This window comes from Lemur catta, chromosome 15 (assembly GCF_020740605.2).
Source record: "Lemur catta isolate mLemCat1 chromosome 15, mLemCat1.pri, whole genome shotgun sequence".
NCBI lineage: Eukaryota > Metazoa > Chordata > Mammalia > Primates > Lemuridae > Lemur > Lemur catta.
This window is the reverse complement of record NC_059142.1, coordinates 9,918,356-9,944,919: the sequence shown is the minus strand read 5'-3', so window position 1 is coordinate 9,944,919 and position 26,564 is coordinate 9,918,356. Positions and strand designations below refer to the sequence as shown.

Below are 26,564 nucleotides of genomic sequence, written 5' to 3'. Positions count from 1 at the left end.
CCCGTGTCAGCGGCGATGGCGGCGGGGTCGGGTGGGAGTGGGGGGTCTGGGGGAGGCCCTGGGCCGGGGCCGGGCGGGGGTGGGGGCCCCGGCGGGGGCGGCCCAGGACCAGGGTCCAGCGGGGCTCTCGGCAGCGGCGGGGAGCTGCACCCGCGCACTGGGCGCTTGGTGAGTCTGTCGGCCTGTGGGCGGACAGCGCGGCGGCAGCAGCCGGGCCAGGAGTTTAACCACGGGCTGGTGTTGAGCCGGGAACCCTTGCGCGATGGACGCGTCTTCACCGTTCGCATCGACCGCAAGGTGCAGAGCTGGGGCCGCGGAACCGAGATGTGGAGGGTGGTGGGAGGGGACTAGGAGGGAGACGGGGTAGGCCGGTCAGAGTAACGCACATCACGGGGTGCCCAGGGGGAACCGACAGACTGTAAAGTACCAGGTGACGAGCGGGAACCGAGGATGAAGCAGACAGTCAGTCTGACGAGACATGGAGAACTTGAGTTTACTCAAGACCCAGAAGCTGGGAAGGGATATGGGGGCTCACCGATTAGAATGGCTGGGGAACAGACCTCCTGGAACAATTTCTTGGGGATGGAGGATGAAGAGATGTCAGAAATGTGATGGAAAGAGAAGAGAGATACCAAGGAAAGAACAAACCACTGAAGGACAAACTCACAGGTAGAGCCAGGAAGACATGTGAAGAGAAATACGTAGGGTGAGGGAGGTGTGTGTAATTCGGTGAAGCGGCCAGGCTCTCAAAGAAAGATTTTGGGAGGAGCGTGAATCTGGGTGGAGCCTGGGCCTAGGAGAGAATTAGACCCGGGGAAGAGTATGATATACAGGAGCAAGAGGTATGGGCAGAGGAAGCCTGTGAATTTGGGTGGTTGGAGAGCCATAGAGACCAGAGAAGTTAGAGAAGGCAAGAGGCTGGAACCAGGGAATTTAGCCTGCTTGGGCGGGAAAGGAGTGGTGTAGTGTAGAGTAGAGTTGTTAGGAGAAAACGTGCCCAAATCATTACTGAGACAGAGTCCAGAAAATTACTGCAGAACTGCATCTCTGGATTTGTGTCCCAAGAGGGATAGAAAGCCGGTTAGCTGTCTGAGAAGTTGAGACACAGTGGCCTGTGGAATGTGAAGTGGCCCATCCTGAGCCTCTGTTCTCCACCCCATCCCAGGTCAACTCCTGGAGTGGCTCCATCGAGATTGGGGTGACGGCGCTGGACCCTAGTGTGTTGGACTTCCCAAGCAGTGCCACGGGGCTGAAGGGGGGCTCGTGGGTAGTGTCGGGCTGCTCGGTGCTGAAAGATGGACGCTCTGTGCTGGAGGAGTATGGTCAGGACTTGGACCAGCTTGGCGAAGGGGACCGTGTGGGCGTGGAACGCACAGTTGCTGGGGAGCTGCGGCTCTGGGTGAATGGGCGGGATTGTGGTGTGGCTGCCACAGGCTTGCCTGCTCGTGTCTGGGCCGTCGTGGACCTTTATGGCAAGTGCACCCAGATCACCGTGCTACCCCCTGAGCCAGGCTTCAGCCCCCCTACTCCCATCCCCACACCTCCCCTCGAGCCCTCGGCTCCCCCTGAAGACTCTGGCTTGGCTGAACAGGGGACCTCTGGGGATGAAGGTGAGAACACAGCTAGGGCAGTGGTGGAGGGGTGGGGCAGAGGGCATGGCTGAAGGAATGGGGGAAATGCAGTGACAAGAGAGGCTGGGTGTGGGCAGGGCCATTCAGACTCCGGAGTCTGTTGAAGGGGAGAGCAGGAATAGGAGGATGGGGTCTCCTGGCTGTGGGCCCTGAAGCCAGGGCTGAACCCTTACTCCCCTCCCATCCCACCTGGTCCCCAGCCTTCATAGTGTCCCAAGCGCAGGCCCGGCCGGAGACGTTTCCTAACAGCCTTGAGTCACATAATGGTGAGGGCTTTGGGGAGGTCCTGGGAAGGGGAGTGGGAAATGAGGGTGGGACCTCAGGAGAGGGGTAGGAAGAGAAGCACCAAGTCTGAGGGCATAGAGCCTCATCCCAGCTTCCTTCCATTCTGCTGCTGTAGACTTTGCCAGCATGGAGCTGTCTGAGGTGGTGAGCAACGCCATCCTGTCTGCCTACAACGGGGGGCTCCTGAATGTGAACCTGAGCTCCCCACTGGGAGGGGATGGGCTGGCATCTAGTGGTGCTGCCACCTCACCCATCCTCACTTCCAATGACGCCCTGCTCTTTCACGAGAAGTGTGGGACCCTCATCAAACTAAGCAACAATAATAAGACAGCTGAGCGCCGTCGGCCCCTGGATGAATTCAACAATGGGGTTGTCATGACCAACCGCCCACTTCGGGACAATGAGATGTTTGAGGTGTGTAAGATCCTGGGGTCCAGCTGGTGCCTCGCCCCTAGGAGCTAAAGATGGGGCTCAACTCTTGATGCTGGGAAGGTGGGCTTGGGGAACAACCAAGGGCTGAGGGTCCTTCCTCTGCATGTATTAATATGTTCCCTGCTCTTCCCTTCTGCTGCCACTTAACACCAGATTCGTATCGACAAACTCGTAGATAAGTGGTCAGGCTCCATCGAGATTGGTGTCACCACCCATAACCCCAACAGTTTGGAGTACCCAGCCACCATGACCAACCTCCAGTCAGGTACCAGCCCTGGGTAGGGGTAGGGATGCAGGCTTGGGATTGCTGAGTGGAAGGAAGCCTGTTCCTAACCAGGGTGTCCACCTTCACCCAGGTACCATCATGATGAGTGGCTGTGGCATCCTGACCAACGGCAAGGGCACCCGACGGGAGTACTGTGAATTCAGTCTGGATGAGCTGCAGGTGAGGGTGAGGCTCAGTGCCTTAGGCTGCTCCCCAGGGGAGCCACAGGTACTCTGTGTCCCTGCCTGGGCACCACCAGTCATCGTCTCTAACCTAGAGCAAGCAAGTCTCTTTATGTTTTTTGAGAAGACGTGGTTTCCCAACAGTTAAGCACTCAGATTTTGGAGTCAGATGGTTCAATTCCTCTTACTGTTTGGCTGGTTATGTTTATGGTGAACTGAGGCCAGATGCTTACCCTCTTTGGTTGCTTTTTTCTCCCCCTAATCTCTAAAATGAGCTTACTAGCAGTACCTATTTTATAGACTTAGACTTAAGAAATCGATGCTTGTGAGATGGTTTAACTTAGTGCCTGACTTGCATTGAGCATTCAGGAAGTGTAGAAGTTGTCATGCCTGGAAAACAGGGATCCAAGACCTGTCCTACCTGTCCTCCAGGGTGGTCTGAGACTTACATGAACACCTTTTAGAGTTGTTCCCTTGTGGAATGAGGTGGTGGGAAGGCCCCAGGACTGCTCTGGACCCTGGCTGTGGATAGATTCCAAACTGAGCTATCTTTCTGCTTTAAGTAGGAGGGTGACCACATTGGCCTCACGAGGAAGTCCAACTCTGCCCTGCACTTCTTCATTAATGGCATTGATCAGGGTAAGGGGATGCACAGAGAGGGCTGCTGGGCCAGGGCTCTCAGTGGGGGTGGGGACAGGGGACTCTACCTCATCTTTCTGCCCCTTTTTGGTGCTTGGTCTGCCTGTGTTTGACTCTTTTCCCCTCATTATCCCCATCCCACCGAAACCCCTGCACCTTCCACTGCCACAGGAGTGGCTACCCCTTTGACACCCCCAGTGGTGTATGGTGTGGTGGACTTGTACGGGATGGCAGTGAAGGTGACCATCGTCCACAACAACAACCACAGCGACCGTCTCCGCCGGAACAATGCCATCCTGCGGGCGCTGTCCCCAGAGGGCGCTCTCCGACGTGCTGCTCCTGCTGCCCAGGCAGAACCTGAGCGCCTGCTCTTCCACCCTAACTGTGGGCAGAAGGCAGCCATCACCCACGAGGGACGCACTGCCCTGAGGCCCCAGTATGGCCCATGGGGTGGGGAGAAGCCTGCAGAAGGGGTTCTAATGGGATTGGGGGGGAAGGGTGGGGAAGCAGGAGGCAGAGGGTGGTCTGGGGAGCCCTGGACAGAAAAGCTGGGCACCTCCTGGAGTTTGAGGTTTAGTTTGTTGGGTTGGGCAGTGGGTGTTGGTGGGCATTGCTGGGCTAAGCCTTGGCATACTCAGAGTATTAGGGATCTGAATCCCCGCTTTTTGTGCCCTCAGCGCCACCGATGACTTCAATCACGGCGTGGTACTGAGCAGCAGAGCCCTGCGGGACGGAGAGGTGTTCCAGGTGCGCATTGACAAGATGGTGGACAAATGGGCTGGTTCCATTGAGATTGGTGTCACCACCCACAACCCTGCCTACCTCCAGTTGCCTTCTACCATGACCAACTTGCGCTCTGGTGAGTTGCCAAGAAGGACAAGGCCAGAACAGGGTTTTAAGGAGGACTGTCCCTGAAGCCCTGGCACTTGTTCTCCAGTCCCTTTTTCACTCGTCACACTTGTGATGACTCATTCAGTGGCTGGGGAGTGCCATGTGGGTAGGGCCTGTGGCTGGCTTGGGAACTACAGAGTTTTCTTATCCTGCTCAGGGAAGAAAGCCGGCTGTCAAAGAAAAGGCAAGGTGGGCTATGGGCTTAGGGAAGTAATGTGGGGACCGTATATAAAGGAGAGGAGCCCTGCATTCCCCCTCATGCCCTCTGCCACTCCTTGTCCCCCTAGGGACCTGGATGATGACCGGGAATGGGGTGATGCACAACGGGACAACCATCCTAGATGAATATGGGCACAACCTGGACCGCCTCAAGGTGGGAGAGTGGCTGTACCTCCTGCTCACAGCAGTAGGGGAGGCAAGCGAGGCGGGGCTGATGGAGGACCAACCCAGGCAGGAACTCTGCCTGACTCCTCACTCCAGCCCCGCCTTCTTCCAAGGCAGGGGACACGGTAGGTGTGGTGCGGCGGGAGGACGGAACTCTCCACTTCTTTGTCAATGGAATGACGCAGGGCCCTGCTGCCTGGAATGTGCCCCCGGGTGTCTATGCTGTTGTGGATCTTTACGGCCAGGCGGCCCAGGCCACCATTGTGGACGACGTGGGTGAGGGCCGGGCTGGGCTGGGGCAGGGGGGTTAGGGTGGCCTGGGAGGCCTTAGAAACACCTGGAGACCTAATGGGTGGTGTCTCTCTTGCAGAGGTGCCTCCAGTCCCTGAACCACTCCCAGAGGGGAACAACCAAATGTCTCCAAGCTCCCCTTCTTCAGGGGCTGGGGGCTCCGACCTGCGCTTCCACCAGCTGCATGGCAGTAATGCAGTCATCACTAATGGGGGCCGCACTGCACTTCGCCACAACTGCCGCAGCGAGTTCAATGATGCCATTGTCATCTCCAACCGGTCAGTCTCTGGACTTTCATGTCCCCACTTTATAACTGCCCAGCCTCAGCCACCCAAGTAGAGCCTCCCTGATCACCACTTTCCTTGGCAGGGCCCTGCGGGATGGAGAGCTGTTTGAAATTGTCATTCAGAAGATGGTGGACCGCTGGTCAGGCTCGATTGAGGCTGGTGAGGGAGCATCTGTGTGTGTGTTGGGGGGTATGGGATGCCTGTGGCCTAGGGGGTTAGCTCTGACTTAACCCCTGCCTCCTCCCAGGAGTGACTGCTATTCGGCCTGAAGACCTGGAATTCCCCAACACTATGACAGACATTGACTATGATACGTGGATGCTGAGGTTGGGCTACCTGCTTTTGGGGCCACCTTGGCAGGATTGGGTGGAGCTGGCTAGGATCAGGGAAGCAGGGTTTGGACTTGGGATGGCCATGGGTGGTGGCAGACTAAGGGGATCTGGCTGCCTCATTTCAATTCTGGAAAGCCACACCCAGCCTTGCAAAGGCTCAATCCTCCTTCCTCTTAGAGTAGTTCCTGCTTTTCCTTGGGGGGATCCCAGGGACAAAGGAGATAGGATTGGACCTCAGACCTAGATCAAGATCCCAGTCCAAGGCACTGAAGGTTCTTACAGGGCAGGGGCTAGTGTGACATATGAAGCTGGGAGGCTGATCCACCTCTTCTCCCATCCCCCCAGTGGCACAGCCATCATGCAAGATGGTAACACGATGCGCAACAACTATGGGTGTGACCTGGACGCACTGGGTACAGGTGCACGAATTGGCATGATGCGAACTGCCAAGGGCGATCTACACTACTTCATCAACGGCCAAGACCAAGGCGCCGCCTGCTCAGGCTTGCCTCCGGGTAAAGGTGACTACTCTGTGGCTTTCGACCTGCCACCCTCAGCTTAGGCCATCCAGGCTTCCAGCTTTCTGACTCCTTCCTTTCCTACCCAGAGGTGTATGCAGTAGTGGATCTCTATGGCCAGTGTGTCCAAGTGTCCATCACCAGTGCCACTGGCCCCATGGACAATAGCCTGGCGACCAGCAACACTGCCACTGAGAAGTCATTCCCCCTGCACTCCCCAGGTGTGACATCAGGGAGGGAAAGTGGGCTCTGCTTGTCTGATGTGGGCTGAGGGGTACAGCTTCCAGGTCAGGGAAGCCGTTCAAAGATGGCTGGCTGGGTAGCTGTAGGCTACAGGGAGGGAACAGCCCATGGTGGCAAGCAGTAAACCTGGGGGGTAGGGGAGGTTACACCTGCTACACAGAGTCTGGACACTTCCCTGCCACCAAGGGGCCAGGATGCCATAAGCTGGGCATACCAGGTTTGGGAATGAATCTTGCTGTGGTGAAAAGAGATGTCAGGAGGCGCTGAGGAGTAATGGCAGATGGGGCCTTTGTGTCCACTTCAGTTTCATCTGAAAGCCTTGCTTTGTGTCCTATCTGAAGCCTGCTGCTCCAATCGTAGCCCTTCCTCTGGTGCCATCTTTCCACAGCGGCTGGCGTGGCTCACCGATTCCATAGTACTTGTGGCAAGAATGTCACTCTGGAGGAGGATGGCACAAGGGCAGTACGTGCGGCTGGCTATGCTCATGGCCTTGTTTTCAGCACCAAGGAGCTCAAGGCTGAGGAAATCTTTGAGGTGGGTTGTTGAGATGTGACAGAGGGGGTTGCCAGGCCCATCACCACAGGGCCAGCTACTGTTTTTCTCTCTCACAGGTGAAAGTGGAGGAGCTGGATGAGAAGTGGGCAGGTTCCCTCCGGCTGGGGCTGACTACACTAGCGCCAGGGGAGATGGGCCCTGGAGCAGGCAGTGGCCCGGGGCTGCCTCCCTCCCTGCCAGAGCTCCGGACTAAGACCACTTGGATGGTGTCCAGCTGCGAAGTGAGGCGTGATGGGCAGCTCCAGAGGATGAACTATGGCCGGAACCTAGAGAGGCTGGGGGTGAAGCAGCTGGCTCCAGGGACAGGGGAGGGGTTGGGAGTGGAGGTGGCAGGGAGAGATGGGCTGACCATCTGTCCTTGTCCCACCTTGGTCCTAGGTGGGGAGCCGTGTGGGCATTCGTCGGGGGGCAGATGACACGATGCACATCCTGGTAGATGGAGAGGATATGGGGCCTGCAGCCACTGGCGTTGCCAAGGTAGACCTAAGTGCTTCCTTGGGTTCTGGGAGTGGGGTTGAGGTCTTTTGCTGATCTCTGACTTCCTGGGTCTTGTGTGCCTGCAGAATGTGTGGGCTGTGTTGGATCTCTACGGGCCAGTACGCAGTGTGTCTATTGTCAGTTCCACGAGGCTGGAGGAGCCAGAAGGCACCCATCCTCCTTCCCCCAGCTCGGACACTGGCAGTGAGGGCGAGGAGGAAGATGAGGGCGAGGAGCATGGCCTGGAAGTAAGAGGCTGCAGCAGGGCCTGCCGTGCACACGGATGGGCAGTTGGTGGGCCACCGGGTGCCAGGCCTGTTTTGGGTTCTCTAATTGTCCAGTGGAGGCGCAAGCTCTGTGTAAACCCCAGTGGGGTGGGGTGGACCTGGCATTGGCAACCCATGCAGCTCAACCTCTTCCTCCACAGCAGGGCCAGAATCAGGTGGGTATTATGCCCACAGCCCTTGAGTTCCTGGAGAACCACGGGAAGAATATCCTCCTGTCTAATGGGAACTGTACAGCCACGCGGGTGGCCAGCTACAATCAAGGCATTGTTGTCATCAGCCAGCCCCTGGTGCCCCAGCTGCTGGTCCAGGTGGGCTCTGCCTCCTTAGCTCCAGCTCCTCTTGCTCCAGGGTGGCCCAGAGCCAACCCTCTTGGAGAAAGGCTTTTTCAGGTGGAGAAAAAAGGCAGGAAGCCACTTGGATGAGCTTCCTCGGCTTTTGTTTGCACCCTGTAATGGGAGTTGTAAATCAGTTACCATGAAGTCCCCACCTGGTGACAGGTGAGGGCAGCCGTAGGGAGGAGCTGGAGGAGTCCCAGGGAGATGCCTGATCCTGTATGTGGGAACGGGGTGCTTTCCAGAGGAGGGGGCCTTTCCGTTGCAAACTGAAATATATGTCAAAGTTGGCCAGGGGAAGGAAACCCCTAGGGACCAGAATTCTTACAGAGGCAACAGTAAGATCAGGCTCAGAAAGGGAGGGAAACAACTGAATTTGCAGTTTCTATTCCTCCCAAGCATCAGAAAGGACAGCATCTCAAGCCACACTCTGGGAGATGCCACGTTCCCTGCCTGGCTGGGGTGAGGAGCCTGGCTCTTCCCAGGAGGCCATGATTGTGGAGTAATTTCTTCTCCCTTAGGTGCGAATAGATTTCCTGAACCGCCAGTGGACATCTTCCCTCGTCCTGGGAGTTATCACCTGCCCGCCTGAGAGGCTCAACTTCCCTGCCTCTGCCTGTGCCCTCAAACGGGCAGCCTGGCTGCTGCGGGGCCACGGGGTCTTCCACAACGGTCTCAAGGTGAGTAGGGAGCCAGACAGAAGGGGAGGGCCAGGCTTTTGAGTAGGGAGGGGCTGGCCAAAAGGGAGGAGTGGGATCCCTAGCCCTGGAGGTGGGGCCACAGGTCTAAAGGGGGACAGTAGTGGGCAGGTCAGGGTGTGAGTGCCATGTCCTGGTTGGCCTCAGGCTTGCAGCTGCCTCCTGTGTCCCTGCCATTGAGAATGTTACAGTCGGGAGAAAGGGGAGAGGGTTCTAGGAAACTGAAATGGGAGTAGGGCCTAGGCAGTAAGCGTGGAAGCAAAGCCCAGCGACTGGCAACCTGAAGCAGAGTAAAGGGTGGGATAGCTGCTGTGGTGGGAGACCGGCCTCTGGAAGACAGTAGGTCTCTCCTCTTAGATCTGTGAGAAATTTGGGCCAAATCTGGACACATGTCCTGAAGGCACCATCCTGGGACTGCGGCTGGACAGCTCTGGGGGGCTGCATCTCCACGTCAATGGGGTAGACCAGGGGGTGGCTGTTCCAGATGTGCCCCAGCCCTGCCATGCACTCGTGGACCTCTATGGGCAGTGTGAGCAGGTTAGTGGCAATGGGGGCAGGAAGGAGGGGTTGCCTGGGAGACAGGGCTATCTAGTAAGGGGATCAGCAGGCCCTGGGGGCTGACCAAGCTCTGGCTGACCACCCTTCTCTCCTGCAGGTGACAATCGTGAGCCCTGAACCAGGGGCTGCCAGTGGAAAGAGTGCTGGAACCCAAGGGGACATGGAGAAAGCAGACATGGTGGACGGTGCGCCAGCCCAAAGGGACCAGGCTCCTGCTCCCACCCTTGCTCCCATACTTCTAGCCCAGCTCCTGTGACCTGTACCCCTCTGCCCCCTTAGGTATCAAGGAGAGTGTGTGCTGGGGTCCACCGCCTGCTGCTAGCCCTCTAAAGAGCTGCGAGTACCATGCCCTTTGCTCCCGTTTCCAAGAACTGCTGCTGCTTCCTGGTGAGTCCCAGTCCCCCAGAACCCTCCTCATTCCCAGGGCCAGGTCAGGGCCATGCTCAGAGCCCTGGAGACCAGCTGGAGTGCAGCAGCGCGGTGGAGACCCAGGGCGGGAGCCATAGCACCAAGCCTGCTACTCACTCTCCCATAGAGGATTATTTCATGCCTCCACCGAAGCGTAGCTTGTGCTACTGTGAGTCTTGCCGGAAGCTGCGAGGAGACGAGGCCCATAGGCGCCGAGGGGAGCCTCCCCGGGAATATGCCTTGCCCTTTGGCTGGTGCAGGTTTAACCTCAGGTACGTATGGGCAGGGGTCATGCATTTCCCCTGCTGATCTTTGGTCCCTCGTGAAAGCAGGGGGTGCAGGGAGGGGTCCCAAGAAGGTACATGGAAGAAGCAATAGAATTTCTTGTCTAGGGTATGATCTTGGGGAGCCAGGGACCTCTGTCCTATCTGCCCTATCTGTCCACCTCCTAGGGTGAATCCCCGCCTGGAGGCAGGGACGCTAACCAAGAAGTGGCACATGGCGTATCATGGGAGTAATGTGGCAGCCGTACGGAGGGTGCTAGACCGAGGGGAGCTGGGAGCAGGTACTGTGGAGCGGGCAAAGGCAGGGTAGGCCCCCCTGCTGGGGGCCACTGGGAGGAATAAAAAGGCTGTCCTGACCCAGTTCTCCTCCCAGGCACCGCCTCCATCCTGAGCTGCCGGCCATTGAAGGGAGAGCCTGGGGTAGGGTTCGAGGAGCCCGGTGAGAACTGTGCACCTCCTCGGGAAGAGCAGCCCCCACCAGTGCTGCTCTCCCCCTCTCTTCAATATGCTGGGGCCGAGACCCTGGCCTCCAAAGTGCAGTGAGTACATGGGAGGGGTGGGGAGAGATCTCCAGAGGCTCAGATCAAGAGAAGGCCCCAAGGCCAGCCACTGGGGTCTTTGTGATTTGCCCCTCCCCTCTTCTCACCCTGTCATGCCAGTTGCTCAGTCTCCACCTCAGCCCTTTCTTCACTTATTCATTGAACAAATACCACTTATATGCTATCTTGGTGGGCAAAAGAAGGAACCTTGCTCCTGTGAAACTTACACCTTGTCTCTCTATAGTGTTTACACATAAGTATTAGCTGGGCATGGTGGCTCACACCTGTAATCCTAACACCCTGGGAAGCTGAGGCAGGATCACTTGAGGTCAGGAGTTCGAGACTGGCCTGAGCAAAGAGCAAGACCCCGTCTCTACTAAAAACAGAACAAATTAGCCAGGCGTGCGAGCCTGTAGTCCCAGCTACTCCGGAGGCTGAGACAGGGGGATCGCTTGAGCCCAGGAGTTTGAGGTTGTTGTGAGCTAGGCTGACACACGGCACTCTAGCCTGGGTGACAGAGCAAGACTGTCTCAAAAAGAAAAGCGTAGGTACTATGGAAACAAAGAAAAAGGAGATTGGGGTGAAAGAGAAGTGCATTGGAGCAGGTAGGTAGTCAGGGTAGGTAGGCATCATAAGAAGGTGTGATTTGAGGAAAGGCTTGAAGGAAGCAAGTAAAGGATGTAGATGAGCAGGCTTTGGGAGGAAGAGCATTTCAAGCAGAACAGCCAGAGCTAAGTTCCTATAAGGTGGGGAAGTATGTCCTAGTAACGGCAAGGTCTGTGTGGTTGGAACAGAGTTAGCAAAGGGGAAGAGCTGATGGGCCAGAGGCCTCACTCTCCTATTTCTGCTTCTTGTCTTACAGATTCCGGGACCCCAAATACCAGCGGACGCACCAGGCTCAGGTGGCGTTCCAGGTGTGCGTGCGCCCTGGCTCCTACACCCCTGGACCCCCTTCTGCTGCCCTTGGAGAACCTCCTGACCCTCACTTCAGTCCAGCCGAACTTGAATGGGTCACTAAGGAGAAGGGGGCCACACTCCTCTATGCCCTGCTGGTACGGGTGGAATGAGGGGTGAGACACCACTACTACAAGCACAGTTGGGCTTTAGGCCCATGGACTCTGAGTGAAGACTGCCTCCACCTCATTCCAGTAACTCATGGCATGCACAGGTGCTCGTCTTGGCAGATGCGCAGGAGCACATAGCAGGCTCTCAGATTTAGATGGGAAGTGGCACATCTCCACGTCCAGAGGCCCAGAACACTCCCTCTGATAGGAGGGAGCTTGGAGGAGCCCAGCTCTGGGCCCTGGGTGCCCCTCTTCATGCACTGATTTGGGGAACACGACTCCCTGTTACTCCCCTCCCCCTTATCACTTAATTTATTTCCGTTTTTGTTTCTGGTTACTGTGAATCCCAGAGGAGTCTCCCCCTGTGCCCACATGAAGCTGCTTTTTCCAGGGGGCCGTCGGGCGGGAGTGGGGAAGGGCGGGCGCAAGGAAGATGGGGCCCCTCTGTACAGTTGTTACTGACTCTGATTTCTAAGGAGCCAATAAACGCTGTCTCAGAGCATCCGCCTCGGTGTGTCTCGCGCGCCCCTCTCAGAGCCCGCCGTCCCCCGGGCCGTCCCCCGGCGCTGCCTGGCCAAGTTAGAGGCTGAGAGCGCCAGCCGACCCCGCGCGCCCTGCCGCGGGCACCTGTCCCAGCGCGCTTCCGCCTTCTCGCCCAACCCGCGAGGTCGGCGGCCGCCGCCGCGACTCCGGAAGAATTCGGGCCGGCCGCCGGATGTGACGCAGGGGCCGAGGCGCGCCGGAGGCCGCGGAGACAGCGCAGAGACCGCGGGTAGGGAGGGGCCGGCGCCGGGGCTGGCGAGGAAGGGGGCGGGGGCGCGGGGTCAGGGACCCCGGCGCCGCCCGCGCGCGCAGTGGAGCTGGGGCTGCGGGCCCGGCCGGGCGGCGGGCGCCCGGGACGCGTGACCGGGGCGGCGAGCGGGCCGGGCGCACGGGCTTCCGCCTCGGCCAGGCGCGGTCCTTCCCTGAGCGCCCGCCTCCCCACAGGCTCGGTCTGAGGTCTGGCAGTCAGTGACAGAGCCGGGCGCCCACGGCCCGAGCGCCCCCGGCAGCACCATGCCTGCACTCCTGGAGCGCCCCAAGCTTTCCAACGCCATGGCCAGGGCGCTGCACCGGCACATCATGATGGAGCGGGAGCGCAAGCGGCAGGGTGAGCTGAGGCCAAAGCGGGAGGACACACGGCCCAGAATGGCTCCACTATCCCAGGGTTGGCCTCCACCCACGGCAAGACCAGTGCGCCCGCGGCCCAGGCTGGAGGAGGGACTGAACAGCCCCGTTGTGGTGGGAGTTAAGAGGCATGGTCCAAGCTCCAGAACCCTTGAGTTGGGAAGGACCTTGGAGAGCACCTAAGAAAGCCTCCCTCTCCCTGCCCCCTGTAGCAGCGAGGGGAAGCCTATCCCCTATCCCCTCGAGGGAAAGAGTCATTACCAGGAGCACACAGGCATGTTGGGATAAGTAGTTTTTGATGGTCTTCAATCTGTAATATTTGAACCATTTTCACCACCCTGCCACTTCCCCATTCCGCCTGATTCTCCAGAGGAAGAAGAGGTGGACAAGATGATGGAACAGAAGATGAAAGAAGAACAAGAGAGAAGGAAGAAAAAGGAGATGGAAGAGAGAATGTCACTAGAGGAGACCAAGGAACAAGTAAGCAATCCCTTGATCTCTCCCAGCTCTAACTTCTTCCCTTGGCTCTCCCTGCCTTCATGTTCTCTTCCCTGCTCCGCCCCACCTCCCAGATTCTGAAGTTGCAGGAGAAGCTTTTGGCACTACAGGAAGAGAAACACCAGCTTTTCCTGCAGCTCAAGAAAGTTTTACACGAGGAAGAAAAACGGAGGCGAAAGGAGCAGAGGTGGGATCAGAGAGCTAAAGATTAAAATGGGGGCAAAGTGGAACTGGGATCAAGTGACAAAAAAAGAATTGCAGTTTAACGGTGGGAGAGGGCACCTGTCCTTGACTTTGATCTGCCTTCCTTTCACGCCAGTGACCTGACCACCCTGACATCAGCTGCATACCAGCAGAGCTTGACTGTCCACACAGGAACTCATCTCCTCAGTATGCAGGGTGAGGACTAAAGAAACCGCTTGACAGAATGGCATCTCCTGGAGGTTGCAGCCTCCCTTTTCAGCATCTTGAAGCCTCTCTCCCTTTCTAGGGAGCCCTGGAGGACACAATCGCCCAGGTACCCTCATGGCAGCTGACAGAGCTAAACAGATGTTTGGACCCCAAGTGCTTACGGTGAGAGGATTGGATGTCCAGCTCCAGTTACTTTTCTCTACTGCTTCCGCCCAAGCATTTACTGCATGGGGGAAAATGGGGCATACAGAGATATACACAAGTCACTGGGTTTCTGCTCTCAAGGGGTTTGCAGACAGTGAGTTCTCATTCTCCCTTCCTTAGACCCGGCACTACGTGGGCTCAGCAGCTGCTTTCACAGGGACCCCAGAGCATGGGCAATTCCAAGGCAGCCCAGGTGGCGCCTATGGGACTGCTCAGCCCCCACCTCACTATGGGCCCACACAGCCAGCCTACAGTCCTAGTCAGCAGCTCAGAGGTAAGTGATGGAATGGGGGGGGGGTGGTCCTGAAAGCCCAGAGGGAAAAATGTTATAGAGCAAAAGGAGGTTCTGACGTCTGTGCCTCCTGCCTTTCTCAGCACCTTCAGCGTTTCCTGCAGTGCAGTACCTATCTCAGCCACAGCCACAGCCCTATGCCGTGCATGGCCACTTTCAGCCCACCCAGACAGGTGACAATACCCCATGCAGGAGCCCTAGCTCCATGGGTCCTCCTTGTCTCATTCTCTACTGACTTCACATAACCTTTTCCATCTAGGGTTCCTCCAGCCTGGTGGTGCCTTGTCCTTGCAAAAGCAGATGGAACATGCTAACCAGCAGACTGGATTCTCTGACTCAGTGAGTATAGAGCCTTGGGAGGTCATGGTTAGGGCTATACTAGAGGGAATCCCCAGTATGCCTCAGGTCCTGACTCTGTTTTCTGCAGTCCTCCCTGCGCCCCATGCACCCGCAGGCTCTGCATCCAGCCCCTGGACTTCTTGCCTCCCCCCAGCTCCCTGTGCAGATGCAACCAGCAGGAAAGGTAAGGATAGTAATCTCTGTGCTACCAGGAAAACAGGATTAGGTAGGACAGGTGGCCCATACCATCTGGTTTTCCCTTCCTCCTTGGCCGTGGTTATCAATAAGGGTATTAAGTGGAAGGGAGAGTGTCTGCTGACAAAGCCCTTCTTTTGTCACCATCACCACCAGTCGGGCTTTGCAGCTACCAGCCAACCTGGCCCTCGGCTTCCCTTCATCCAACACAGCCAGAACCCGAGATTCTACCACAAGTGACCATCAGATTATATCCTCAACCTTACAACCCCCACCCCACCATGGGTTATGGTGCCCCCTCCTGTGTGTCCCAGGCCAATAAAATCTACCTGTCATTGCCCCTGGCTGCTGCTGTTTGTGTTGCCTCCAACCCTCCAACTGTTTGGAATAGGCCAAGGTTGCCTGGAGGGTGGGGGGATGGCTGGCAGGTCCACAGCAAATCAGAGTGAAACAGTGGGTTACAATGAATTCATTGGCAAACTTCAATCTGTTTCTGCTTTCCAAATGCAACTTCCACTCAGCAAATAACTAGTTGATTCGAATAAGCAGCTGAGTTAGGGGCTTCATATTAAACTTGTAGTTTTATTGAGGTTTGATTTTAACAAATTTGTCGGGGAGAGAGCCCGCAGGAAAGGGTAAAGCCCATGGGGGCAGGGCCCTCCCAGATGCCTGAGGAGGGGACAGGTCCCCTCCCTTCTCCTCCTCTTCCCTCCCCATCTAAGGGGGTTTGGGAGAGAAATAGGGGAGGGGGCTGGTCCCCAGTCTGTGGGGGTGGTACTTGGGGTAAAGGGCTATGGGAAATAAGGGACCAGACCAGCGATGAGTAGGGAAGGGCACAAGACCATTTACCAGAATCCACAGCTTTCTGATTCCAGATTGAATAAAAAAAAAAAAAAAAAAAAAAAAAAACTAAACCACAAGCAGCACCCACCTCCTCTCCCCCACCAGGGCTGTAGTGCGAGGGGAGAAGAGGCGGGCAGCTTCACCAAGGCCATGGCTTACTCACTCCTGGCCAAGGGAGCTGGGTGAAGGGCAGGGGCTCCCCGACAGATTGAGGGGGTGGGGGAAACCAAAATAAAACATCAAATAAATTGTGTATGAGTCCAGCCTAGGGCCAGGCCAGAGCCGGGCCAGGCTGGGGGAGGGGGCCTCTGCAGACTCGGAGGATCACTGCTGCTACCACCGCCACCCTAGGTAGGAGAGAGAAACCATGTAAGACAGGATATAATACCTTCAACAACAAGAAAATGGGAGGATAGGAGCAGGCTAGGGGCAGAAAGCCTGGAACAATTAAGAATAGAGCAACTCTTTAATGAGGACAACAAAGTGCCTGAAGGGAGATGGTGAGGAGTTGTCACTAACCTGGGAGCCAGTTATTTTGCCATGGCCTTGATTGCAACAGCTGCCTCCTCTGTCATGGCAGACAGCACCGTGATCTGGAGGAGCAAGGGGGACAGTCAGCAGATGTCTGGGCTCAGAGAAAGAAGCACAAAGAGCAGACTGAGCACAAAAGAGGGGGTGATAATGCTTTACAAGGTCTTCAGGTTAAAAAAAGAAAAAGACAGGGAAGCACCCTACCAGGATCTCTTCTCCACAGTCATACTTCTGCTCAATCTCCTTGCCAAGGTCTCCCTCAGGCAGACGGAGGTCCTCTCGCACCTCCCCACTGTCCTGGAGCAGTGATAGGTACCCATCCTGGATGCCAATCAGCTAGAAGCAGACAGGGAAGAAAGCTGAAGGTAGGCTGAGGGCAAAGGTTCTGACGGACAAACTGGGGTGACAGTGAACTACTAATACCAAATATCCTCTCCTGCCATTTCCTTCCTCTCTCCCAGCACAAGCTCTCCTGGTCAATTCATGTTTTCCCCACATAGACCACTAACCCATCCTCATCCAGACCATCTACATACCTGGAAGTCATTCCTTTTGATATTGGGGACATCCATATTATGAGTTGACGGGCAGATATCTTCATATTTCTTCCCAGTAAAGATGTCAATACCAACCAGGTGAACCTGTATGTATGCATCACAAAGAGAAACCCAACCAAACTCTAGGATGGAGGAGATAAAGACTTGTCCTTCGCTGGTGAGGGAAGTCAGACTACATTGTTGGGGTAAAGATCAGGAGAGTTGGAATTGAACCAGTCAACTCAGGAAAGAAACACTAAAACCTTTTTAAAAAAAATCAGAGGCTAAAAGACCACCACTGAAATTGGGTTTGACAGCACAAGGGAAAACTGTAGGGCAAGTTCAGAGAAGTAGTTACCTTGACAAAAAAACAATGACAAACAAGATGCCCAGGGGAACGGGAGGAGTCTTTAAAGTTTGGAAGACTTTTCCAAACACTGGGACAAGGGGCTGAAAACTTGGGAAATGAGAAAGGGAGAAGGGAAAAGGCAGAGAAAATAAGAAAAATGTTAAAGGAAGAGAGCTGAAAAGAAAAAAAGGACTGGGAGGGGGGAGAGTAGAAAGAACTATGCAGTTAGGAAATAAAGAAACCAAAAGAGCACAGACAAAGATCTCAACATTGAGGAATAAGCAAGATCAATGTCGAGTCAACAGAAGACAGAAAAACTGATTAGGGAACAAAACTGCAAGAAATTCAACGAGAATGGACCAGGCTGAAACCTGGGGGGAAAACAAGTCCGCAGTGACAAGGGAAGCACCAGCAAGAATGTTAAGACCCAAGAAACCATGGAGACTCAAGGAACCCAAGAAGAGTGGTCTGGGGCAAGCAGAGGCAGTCTGATTTTACATCAGAGTCAAAGGGAAAGCTAGAACTGGGGAATGAGACAGCAAGCTGATTTGAAAGCTCAGAGGTAACACTGGAGTCCTTCCAGGGGAAGGCTGCATTCTTTGTTAGAATTGGAGAAACCGTGGAGAGAGTGATGGAAACAAGGAGCAGCTACAGAGCCTCAAGGGAAGAGAGAGAAACAAAAAAAGCAAAAGCCAGGAAGGAATAGCTGAATAGCTGGGGCATAAAGGCCTATGAAGAGAAGAGACTGGCACAAAGCTGGAGAAATGGAGGGACTACCAGAGAATGATGAGGGGACAGAAGAGTAACCACAGAAGAAGCTGAAGACTGGGGAGCAGGTGTAGTAGTGTGAAAGGACTGAGTGCTGAACAAAAGGAATGAGACAGTAAAAGCAGAGCTAAAGGAAGGTAAAGGGCCAGGACTCATGGCAGCTCGCTGCCAGGAGCCCCAAGGATACTGGAGGTGTGCAGAAGGCAAGATGTGGAAGTGAAATTCTAACCTTGGCGTGGCCGTGCTTGCCAGTCTTCGAAGTAGACATCTCGACGATCTTACATGGCCGGCCTTTGAGCACCACAAAGCCATTCTTACGTAATGCTGAGCACTGCATTGGGAAGGTGGCTGAGGCCCCTGCATCTCCTGTCTCGAAGTCCAAATCATCTGCCATTTTAAGAGGCTTCGATTCCAACTAGAGCCAAGAAGAGAACTGGCGTAAGGATGGAGATTAAAAGGACCTCCAATCTATCCCATTTCTCTCTGGAAACACTGCTTCATTTTCCCCAACTCTTTTAATTCCATTACCCACGTAAAATAAAGTCACAGTTCCTGGATTAAATACTGACTGGACTCAAATATACTTAAGAACTGTGTGTGTATGGAAGGAGGGAATAGCTGTATCCTCTCCCCAAAATGAAAGCTAAAGTAGTGGCTTGGGAAAGGAAGGCTCCAGGGAGTTAGCATGCCAAATCTCAGAGATGAGGAAAGGCCTACTTCCTGGGAGGGGGGAGGACTCAGGTGTTACTTGCCACTGAAACCAACCACCCCTCTTCCCCACACATAGCCAAGGCTATAATTAGGTGAGCAGCTATGATCCAGCAAAAGGGTGTGGCTAATGGGGGGAGGGTGGAGACCGGAGGACAAGGCCCCACCCATCTGTTACACTCCCCCATCCACACACAAACCAGTCACTGATACAGGAAACCACAAGGCCTCTTTGGGGGATTCCCGCCTTGCCAACATGCACTTGCAGATGGAGTCAAGGGGAGAAAGTAAAGTTATTTCCTAAATGATTCCCGACCAAACACCTCGATCTCAGTTCCCAAAGGGAACCCAGGAACCCAGCCTCTCCCGGAGGGCCCTCCCACTTTTCCCAGGATGCATCTGTCCTGTCGGCTTTTCAGGCCGGGCCTGTACAGTCTGTAGAAAGTGGGGGAGTAGGGGGTAGTGAATGACAATAAAATGAAAGCAAAAGGTTGGTAGTAGTAAGTAGCAGAAATCATACAGGCTGGTAGAGTTAAGGACTCTAAAACCTAGCAACTCTCAAAGCAAATACCACAGGAAGACGGTGACAAGGTGAAGAGCCCATATCACGGTGGGAAACTCCTCTGCCCAGGACTTTTAAGGCGCTGTCGGTACCGGCTGGCAGAAGAGTTGGGCTGCTGTCAAATTGCCCTGTTTCCCCATTTCTACAGCCTCTCACTTCAAAGAGTGCCACTTACACCTGGCTGGCCGCCTCACTTCACAGGATAGGGGGAAAGCTTCAGAGCCCATGAAACTGGGGAGCGCTAACATATGCCTGCAGCAGGCCCTCTCAGGTGATCAAGATCTGGGCCTCGGGCTTCTCCCACTCCTCAAATTCCAGGATCCCTCAGACCCCCACAAGGATCAGGTCTCCCCGCGCTGGGGGCTGCCGGCTCCTGCCCACCATGTGGCCGTCGGGGTTTCCGGCGGCCGGGACCTGGGGGGAGGGGTCCCCGCGCTGCCATGCGGCCCCGGTCCACCTTCGGCCACGCGGCCTCCGACCCCGAGGGCAGCCTCCCGTGGGGGGCACTTCCGGTGCCGCGGCCGCCCCCTCCTCAAAGGCTCAGCCAAGCAGGAGCCACGCCGCCTCCCCTCCCCCACACCGGCCGCCAACACCCCCCCCCGTAACATGCCCTCTCACCGAACAGCCCCCTCCCCCACCTCACGTGGCTGCGCGGCACCCGGTCCTCAGCGGACCAGGTACACTTGTCCCGGCGGGCCGATCTGGCCCCTGGCCCTTGCCCCGGCGTGGCCGCCTGGCGGCCTCTCCCGCGTGGCGGCCTCGCGGCTCGCCGTCCCCCGCCCTGCGTCGCTCCAACGTCACCCGGCCGGCCCCAACCGTCACCCTGCGCGCCAACCGGGGCGCGCTCCCGCGGCTCTCCGCACCTCCCGCTGCTCCCGGACCGAACCCGTGCGGCGCTGGCCGCCGCTCCCCTCTGCCCCCTCCCCGACCCCCGCGCAGTTCCATCTCTCCTCCCAGGCCCAAGCCAAGGTTCCGCGCACGCGCGCCCTGCCAGCTCTCACCTCGCGCGAACGCACTGACTCGACCCCGTCCGCTCGCCGCGAGCCCAACCGCTACCTCCGAGCCCGCTGCCGCCGCCGCCGCCGCCGCCGCCTCTACCGCCGCCGCCGCTGCTGCACACGGGTCTTAGTACGCAGGCGCTGACTCCCCACTGACCAACCAAGCAGCCCTATGACAGCCGCGCAAGCGTGCTATCTATCTCCTCCGCCCTCCACCCCCGCACTGCGCAAGCGCATAGACCCTCCCCGCGCTCCACCCTCTCTCCCACCTACCCATCTAATGACGCGCATACGTGACCCCGCCCCTCACAAATCCTGAGCCCTTCCAACTAGTCGGCAACGCGCAGGCGCACCCGGTTTTTTAATCCCTTCAACCTCCTCTTCCCTCCCCTTGGTAGACCACTCGCCCTACCGGACAGTCATTGCGCCTGCGCAGTAAAGATCCCTGCACTCCACACCCTCTGAAGGAAACGCCTTGGTCTCAGAACGCATGCGTTTAGGGAATCCTAAACGCCCCTTCCACCTCAGACGTCGCTTGTACGCCGGGCGTTGAAAGACCACGCCACTGTCTCGTCTAGAACGCATGCGTCCTAGGAAACGCCCCACTTCGGCTTTAACTGGACTTAGATAACTCACACGTTTCAGAAAACTTGCGCTGCGGGGTGGGCCTCTTGTCTTGGAATCCTTCCCTCCAGTTCCACACATGCGCGAGAGATCTCTTTCCGCTCCTCTCTTCCTAGCGCGCTAGTGTGGTCGTGTTACCGCCCATTTCGGCTTCACGTCTCTAAACTGTACGCCTCTGCTCTGCCATAGAGTTTCACCCGGCGAGATAGAGCGGTCCTGTACCGGCCACCATCTTGTTTAGTCTTCGGTCCGTGTTGGTCCCTATGACTTCCATAGAGGCCTTTCCGCTCTTGAGCAACCCTCAATAAAGAGATTTAACATAGCATTTCTGTTTTTTTCCCAACTGTGCTCTACAATTTGCAAAAGAATTGTCTACCACCTCCCTTAGAAAAAATTCTCTGTAAAGAAGAGTGGTATGTTAAACTACATTAACATTGTCTAAATCATAGAAGATAACCATGAAGCTGGAAACAAGCTATCTCCCAGAGTTTATTTCCTTAGCCCTCATCTTACGGAAGAAAACTGCCGCTTTTCCTGAAACTTTGTAGTCTTCTCCCTCCAGTTCCTGGGTTTCTAGCACTAACTTCACAGCTACCTTGTTTGCTCCAGTAAGTTAGGTAGATAACAGGACAGTGAAACCAAGATAAGCGACTGAAGATCTCGGCTTGAAATCTCATTCTTGTTTTGTATCTTTGAGAATTTACTTCAAATCGCTCTGCCTTAATTTTCTTCCCATAAAATGAGGATAACAAGGATGTCTAAACAGCCCAATTCACCAGGGAGATGTAAGTCCTTTGACATGATATATGTGAACTACAAACACTAGCTTCAATTACTACATTTGTGTAGCGTGTTACACCGTCACCCCCAGCTTCTTTCCCTCAATTTTCTGAAATTCCTGTCCTTTCCTTTGTAAAAACCTTCCTGAATGCATTAAAAGTCCGACTCCTGCTCTTCTCAAAGATGTATTGTTCATATGACCCAGCAATTCCACTCCTATGTGTAGACCACCTAAACAATTAAAAAGAGGTTCTCAAAACAAATCTGTGCATGTGAATGTTCACAGCAGCACTCATTCACAATAGCCAAAAGGTGGAAACAACCTAAACGTCAGTCAGCAGATGAATGGATCACCAAAATGTGGTATATCTGTATAGTGGAATATTATTCAGCCATGAAAAGAAATGAAATATATGCTACAACTGGATGAACCTCAGAAAATATTATGCTAAGTGAAAGAAGCCCAGACACAAAAGGCCACATATTCTATGAGTCCACTAATGCAAAATATCCAGAATAGGTAAATCCCTAGAAACAGAAAGCCCATTGGTGGTTGCCAGGTGCTAGGGAAAGCAGGGAATGGGGAGTAAATGCTTAATGAGTATGGATTTTATTTTAGAGTGATGAAAATGTTTTGGAATTAGAAGTAGTGGTTGCACAACATTGTGAATGCACTAAATACCACTGAATTGTTCATTTTAAAATGGTTAATTTTGTACCCTGAAAAATGGTTAATTTTATGTTACATGAATATCAGTAAAAAAAGAAACCTGTACACACAGGATCCAAGCAGCACCATTTATTTTCCAAAAAGTGGGAACAACCCAAAGAGCCATCAACTGATGAAGGGGTAAATACAATATGGTATATCCATACAATGAAATATTATTCAGCAATAAAAAGAAATGAAGTACTGGGTACATGCTACAACATGGATGAGCCTTGAAAACATTATGCTAAGCGAAAGTCAGTCACAAAAGACCACATAATAGTCCATTTATATGAAATGTCTGGAATAGACAAATCCATAAAGCCAGAAAGCATATTAGTGGTTGCCTAATGCTGAGGGCTTTGAGAAGAAATGAAGAGTGACTGAAAATGGGTAAGGGGAAGGTGAGGATGCCTTTTTGGGGTGATGGAAATGTTCTAAAATTGACTGAAGTGATGGTTGCACAATTCTTCAGATATTAAAAACCATTGAATTTTACACTTTCAATTGGTGAATTGTACAGTATGTGAGTTATGTCTTGATAAAGCTGTTACTTAATGTATTGGCATCTTTGTATGGGGACAGTACCTACTATGCATAATGTGAGAGTCCTAATTGGTTCATTTCTCTGAGACCATACAAAGTGTCCAGCTGAGCTAAGGCTAAGGCACAAGCTCCATGATATCAAAAGGGGGCTGAGTGATCACAGCCCCCAAGAGCTTACTAGAAGAGGCATGGATAATCTTGACAGAAGACTGAGGCATAGAAAGACAAGGGCAAAGTATCCTAAAGTGTTGTAGAGTGATAAAATAGTCAGCACCTGGGAAGAACACAGGTGACATTGTATCTATGGGATCACCACAGTCCAGGATAGAGTCCTCAGCTTTGAAAGCCCCATCATTTTACTTTGCTGACTCAAGTCACTTCTTCAGGGAAGCCTTTCTTGACCTAGCAGACTAAGTCTGCTTCTTGTGTTATATATTCTCATAACAAACATTATAGCATTTATCATAGATTGTTGACCTTGATTTATTTGTGTAATTGTTTTATTAATGTCTGTCTTTCCTCACTAGAATGAACCTGTATAAGGGATGGAAACTTGTCTGTTTTGTTCACCACTGTGTCCCCACTTCCTAGAATTATGCCTGATAAATACTTGGTATAGCATAAATATCAATTTAATGTTGAATGAAGGTACATCTGACTTAAGCTAATCAGACTCACAAAAGATTGACAAAGAAATGGCAATATCAATGTATTTATAAATCAAATGGCCATGAGCAACAGAAATCTATGTTAGTTGGTCCATCTGTCCATTCTTTCTATAAGAAAATGTAAGTGGAAAGACTAAATTCAGTTAAGGAGGCTTGAAATCCAGGCAAGGTAATTGGCTGCACCTACTTCATGATTACCACCATATAACAACAAAAGCATAGCGCACCTGCGTTCAGTGTAAAACTGGCCTGTCTGCCTTCCCTTCAAGAAGAATCCTGGAATATTAGTAATCTTGGAACAAGTCTCCCCTGAAAACTATTGAAGAATCTCTCTCTCTCTTTTTTTTCTCTGAGATGGAGTCTTGCTCTGTCTCTTGGGCTAGAGTGCCATGGCATCAGCCTAGCTCACAGCAACCTCAAACTCCTGTGCTCAAGGGATCCTCCTGCCTCAGCCTCCTGAGTAGCTGGGATTACAGGCACGTGCCACCATGCCTGGCTAATTTTTCTATTTTTAGTAAAGATGGGGGTCTCGCTCTTGCTCAGGCTGGTCTTGAACTCCTGAGCTCAAGTAATCCTCCTGCTTCGGGCTCCCAAAGTGCTAGGATTACAGGTGTGATCCACTGCACCCTGCCTGTCTTTTCTAATTTATATATTGAGCATTCCTCTGCTGTTCACATCAAAGTCTCTTTCTTGAGAACTGATTCAAATATAATTGATAGGATTCTAGCTTGCCTTAATGACAGACATTCACATTCCTTCATCATTCCTTTCCTACATTCTTGTGGTTACAACCTCTCATCAAGATTAGAATTTAGGTCTTTTTTCGGTTTGTGTTTTAGAGACAGAAGTCTCACTATGTTGCCCAAGCTGGAGGGCAGTGGTTATTCACAGGCATTATGCGATCCCACTACTGATCAGCATGGGAGTTTTGACCTCCTACATTTCTCATTTGGACCGGTTCACTCCTTCTAAGGTAACCTGGTGGTCCCCCCTCCTGGGAGGTCACCATATTGATGCTGGACTTAGTGCAGACACCCAATTGGCATAATACTCTACAGCCTAGAACTCCTGCTCAAGCAATCCTCCCGCCTCAGCCTCCAGAGTAGCTGGGGCTACAGGTGCTCATCACTACACCCAGCTGAATTTAGATATTCTTGAAAGCTCTCCAGCTACCCTTCAATACATTGTCAATAGCTTTGGATTATGTATTTGTACTGGCAATTAATCTCACTCATTATGTCATCATTTCTTTCTGAGAGGGTAACAGTTTACAGGGCACTCATATTCTGCTGAGAATGAGGTTTGCCAAGTGAGTATACTTCTGTTCTGGTGGACTTTCCTGGTAGAGTTAGTTTTGTTTTTGTTTTAATGTATATTTCATTGTGTGTGTGTGTGTGTGTTTTGTTTGGTAGACTTTTAAAACTTTTTACTTTGAAATTTTAGATTTACACAGAGTTGCAACAATAGTACAGTGAGTTCTTTAGGAAGTATTGATGAAAAGGTTTTTTTTGGAATTTATTTTATTTATTTTTTATTTTAGAATATTATGGGGTGATGAAAAGTTTTGAATGAAATCCTACTTAAACTATTCAAAAAATCGAGGAGAAGGGAATACTCCCAAACTCATTCTACAAGGTCTGATATCAAAACCAGATAAAGACACAACAACAACAACAAAAAAAGAAAACTGTAGGCCAATATTTCTGATGAACAGATGCAAAAATCCTCAACAAAATACCATGATCAAGTGGGAAAATTATTCCATGCTCATGGATTCGAAGAATCAGTATTATTAAAATGTCCATACTACCCAAAGCAATCCACAGATTCAATGCAATCCCCATCAAAATACCAATGATGTTCTTCACAAAAATAGAAAAAATAATCCTAAAATTTACATGAAACCACAAAAGGCCCAGAATACCCAAAGCCATCCTGATCAAAAAGAACAAAACTGGAGGAATCACATTACTTGACTTCAAATTATACTACAGAGCTGTAGTAACCAAAATAGCATGGTACTGGCATAAAAACAGACACATAGACCAATGGAACAGAATAGAAAGCTCAGAAATAAATCCACACATCTGTAGTGAACTTATCTTCAACAAAGTTGCCAAGGACATACAGTGGGGAAAGAACAGTCTCTTCAATAAATGGTGCTGGGAAAACTGAGTATCCAAGAACGCAGGACTTAGGAAATTCTCTGAAGGTTCTGGGGTCCTGAGGGGTTTTTGCTTGTTTGTTTTTGAGACAGGGTCTCGCTGTATTGTTGGGCTAGAGTGCAGTGGCATCATCATGATAGCTCACTGCCGTTTCCAACTCCCGGGCTCAAGCCATCCTCCCGCCTCCCAAAGTGCTAGGATTGCAGGCTGAGCCACCAAACCCAGCAAGGGGGTCCTGAGATTCTTGGGACACCTGCTCAGAGTTGGGGGGCAAAGCCAGGGTTGGGAAGGATGGGTGGCACTGGGTCATACCAGTTCTTTTCTGTTCCTCTTGTTCCTCACCTGGAAGGGACAGGGCTCAAGTTGTATCAAGAGGAATGTTTTTACACTATTAAAAAGATTCTGTCGGCCGGGCACGGTGGCTCACGCCTGTAATCCTAGCACTCTCGGAGGCCTAGGAGGGAGGATCGCTCGAGGTCAGGAGTTCAAGACCAGCCTGAACAAGAGTGAGATCCCATCTCTACTAAAATAGAAAGAAATTAGCTGGACAACTAAAGATATATAGAAAAAATTAGCCAGGCATGGTACCGCATGCCTGTAGTCTCAGCTACTTGGGAGGCTGAGGCAGGAGGATCGCTTGAGCCCAGGAGTTTGAGGTTGCTGTGAGCTAGGCCGATGGCATGGCACTCTAGCCCGGGCAACAGAGCGAGACTCTGTCTCAAAAAAAAAAAAAAAAAAATTCTGTCAAATTTTCTTTATTGTAAAAATATGAGTCCATTATAGCAAAATTTTGGAAAATAATCAGAAAAAAATTAACCATAAACCCAATATCAAGTGGCAACTGCTATTATTAATGTTTTACCATATTTTCTTCCAATCTTTTTTCTTTTCTTTTTTTTTTAACATAATCCCCAATGTGGTAATAATTTTTCTATGCATTTTTAAAAAAAAATCTGAGATTATAGTGAACATATTCTATGTTACATGTGAAGGTAGATTAAGTCAACTGCTGGAAGGAACTTTCTGATGTAAAGAAAACAGGCAAGGACTGGGGTACATGTGGGGATTCCCTGTGGTGTAATATTTCCC

At 52.8% G+C, this 26,564-nt stretch overlaps 3 protein-coding genes across 12 annotated transcripts; 2 read left to right on the top strand and 1 right to left on the bottom strand.

The window, feature by feature from the left end:
* Positions 1–12,086, top strand: NEURL4 (neuralized E3 ubiquitin protein ligase 4). Of its 8 annotated transcripts, none has more exons than XM_045570078.1 (29): positions 1–297; positions 1,166–1,610; positions 1,832–1,897; positions 2,032–2,330; positions 2,502–2,613; positions 2,705–2,793; positions 3,362–3,434; positions 3,606–3,870; positions 4,112–4,293; positions 4,613–4,698; positions 4,823–4,985; positions 5,080–5,278; positions 5,370–5,446; positions 5,535–5,613; positions 5,965–6,140; positions 6,227–6,358; positions 6,769–6,914; positions 6,992–7,216; positions 7,314–7,412; positions 7,499–7,660; positions 7,840–8,007; positions 8,553–8,711; positions 9,087–9,266; positions 9,385–9,472; positions 9,567–9,674; positions 9,823–9,967; positions 10,148–10,260; positions 10,353–10,518; positions 11,381–12,086. In XM_045570078.1, the coding sequence occupies exons 1-29, from the start codon at positions 16–18 to the stop codon at positions 11,583–11,585; spliced, it is 4,689 nt and encodes a 1,562-aa protein (XP_045426034.1). In that variant the 5' UTR covers positions 1–15; the 3' UTR covers positions 11,586–12,086. The 8 variants fall into 8 exon arrangements, with proteins under 8 accessions (XP_045426034.1, XP_045426030.1, XP_045426029.1 ...); XM_045570074.1 differs by having other exon boundaries at positions 4–297; positions 5,965–6,134; positions 7,843–8,007; XM_045570073.1 differs by having other exon boundaries at positions 4–297; positions 5,965–6,134.
* A 117-nt stretch (positions 12,087–12,203) lies between these two features.
* Positions 12,204–15,032, top strand: GPS2 (G protein pathway suppressor 2). Its single transcript, XM_045570080.1, has 11 exons — positions 12,204–12,354; positions 12,570–12,732; positions 13,120–13,229; positions 13,322–13,434; positions 13,567–13,646; positions 13,738–13,820; positions 13,983–14,136; positions 14,238–14,327; positions 14,414–14,493; positions 14,582–14,677; positions 14,845–15,032. Exons 2-11 carry the CDS (start codon positions 12,639–12,641, stop codon positions 14,926–14,928), a joined length of 984 nt encoding a protein of 327 aa, XP_045426036.1. The 5' UTR covers positions 12,204–12,354; positions 12,570–12,638; the 3' UTR covers positions 14,929–15,032.
* Positions 15,033–15,250: 218 nt separating this feature from the next.
* Positions 15,251–20,737, bottom strand: EIF5A (eukaryotic translation initiation factor 5A). 3 transcript variants are annotated; one of them, XM_045570081.1, is made up of 6 exons: positions 20,620–20,737; positions 17,945–18,130; positions 16,599–16,703; positions 16,267–16,398; positions 16,051–16,124; positions 15,251–15,878 (listed from the first exon to the last, which is right to left on the bottom strand). In XM_045570081.1, the coding sequence occupies exons 1-5, from the start codon at positions 20,686–20,688 to the stop codon at positions 16,062–16,064; spliced, it is 555 nt and encodes a 184-aa protein (XP_045426037.1). In that variant the 5' UTR covers positions 20,689–20,737; the 3' UTR covers positions 15,251–15,878; positions 16,051–16,061. The 3 variants fall into 3 exon arrangements, with proteins under 3 accessions (XP_045426037.1, XP_045426039.1, XP_045426038.1); XM_045570083.1 differs by lacking the exon at positions 20,620–20,737 and adding an exon at positions 19,987–20,033; XM_045570082.1 differs by lacking the exon at positions 20,620–20,737 and adding an exon at positions 19,624–19,736.
* Between the last annotated feature and the right edge of the window lie 5,827 nt (positions 20,738–26,564).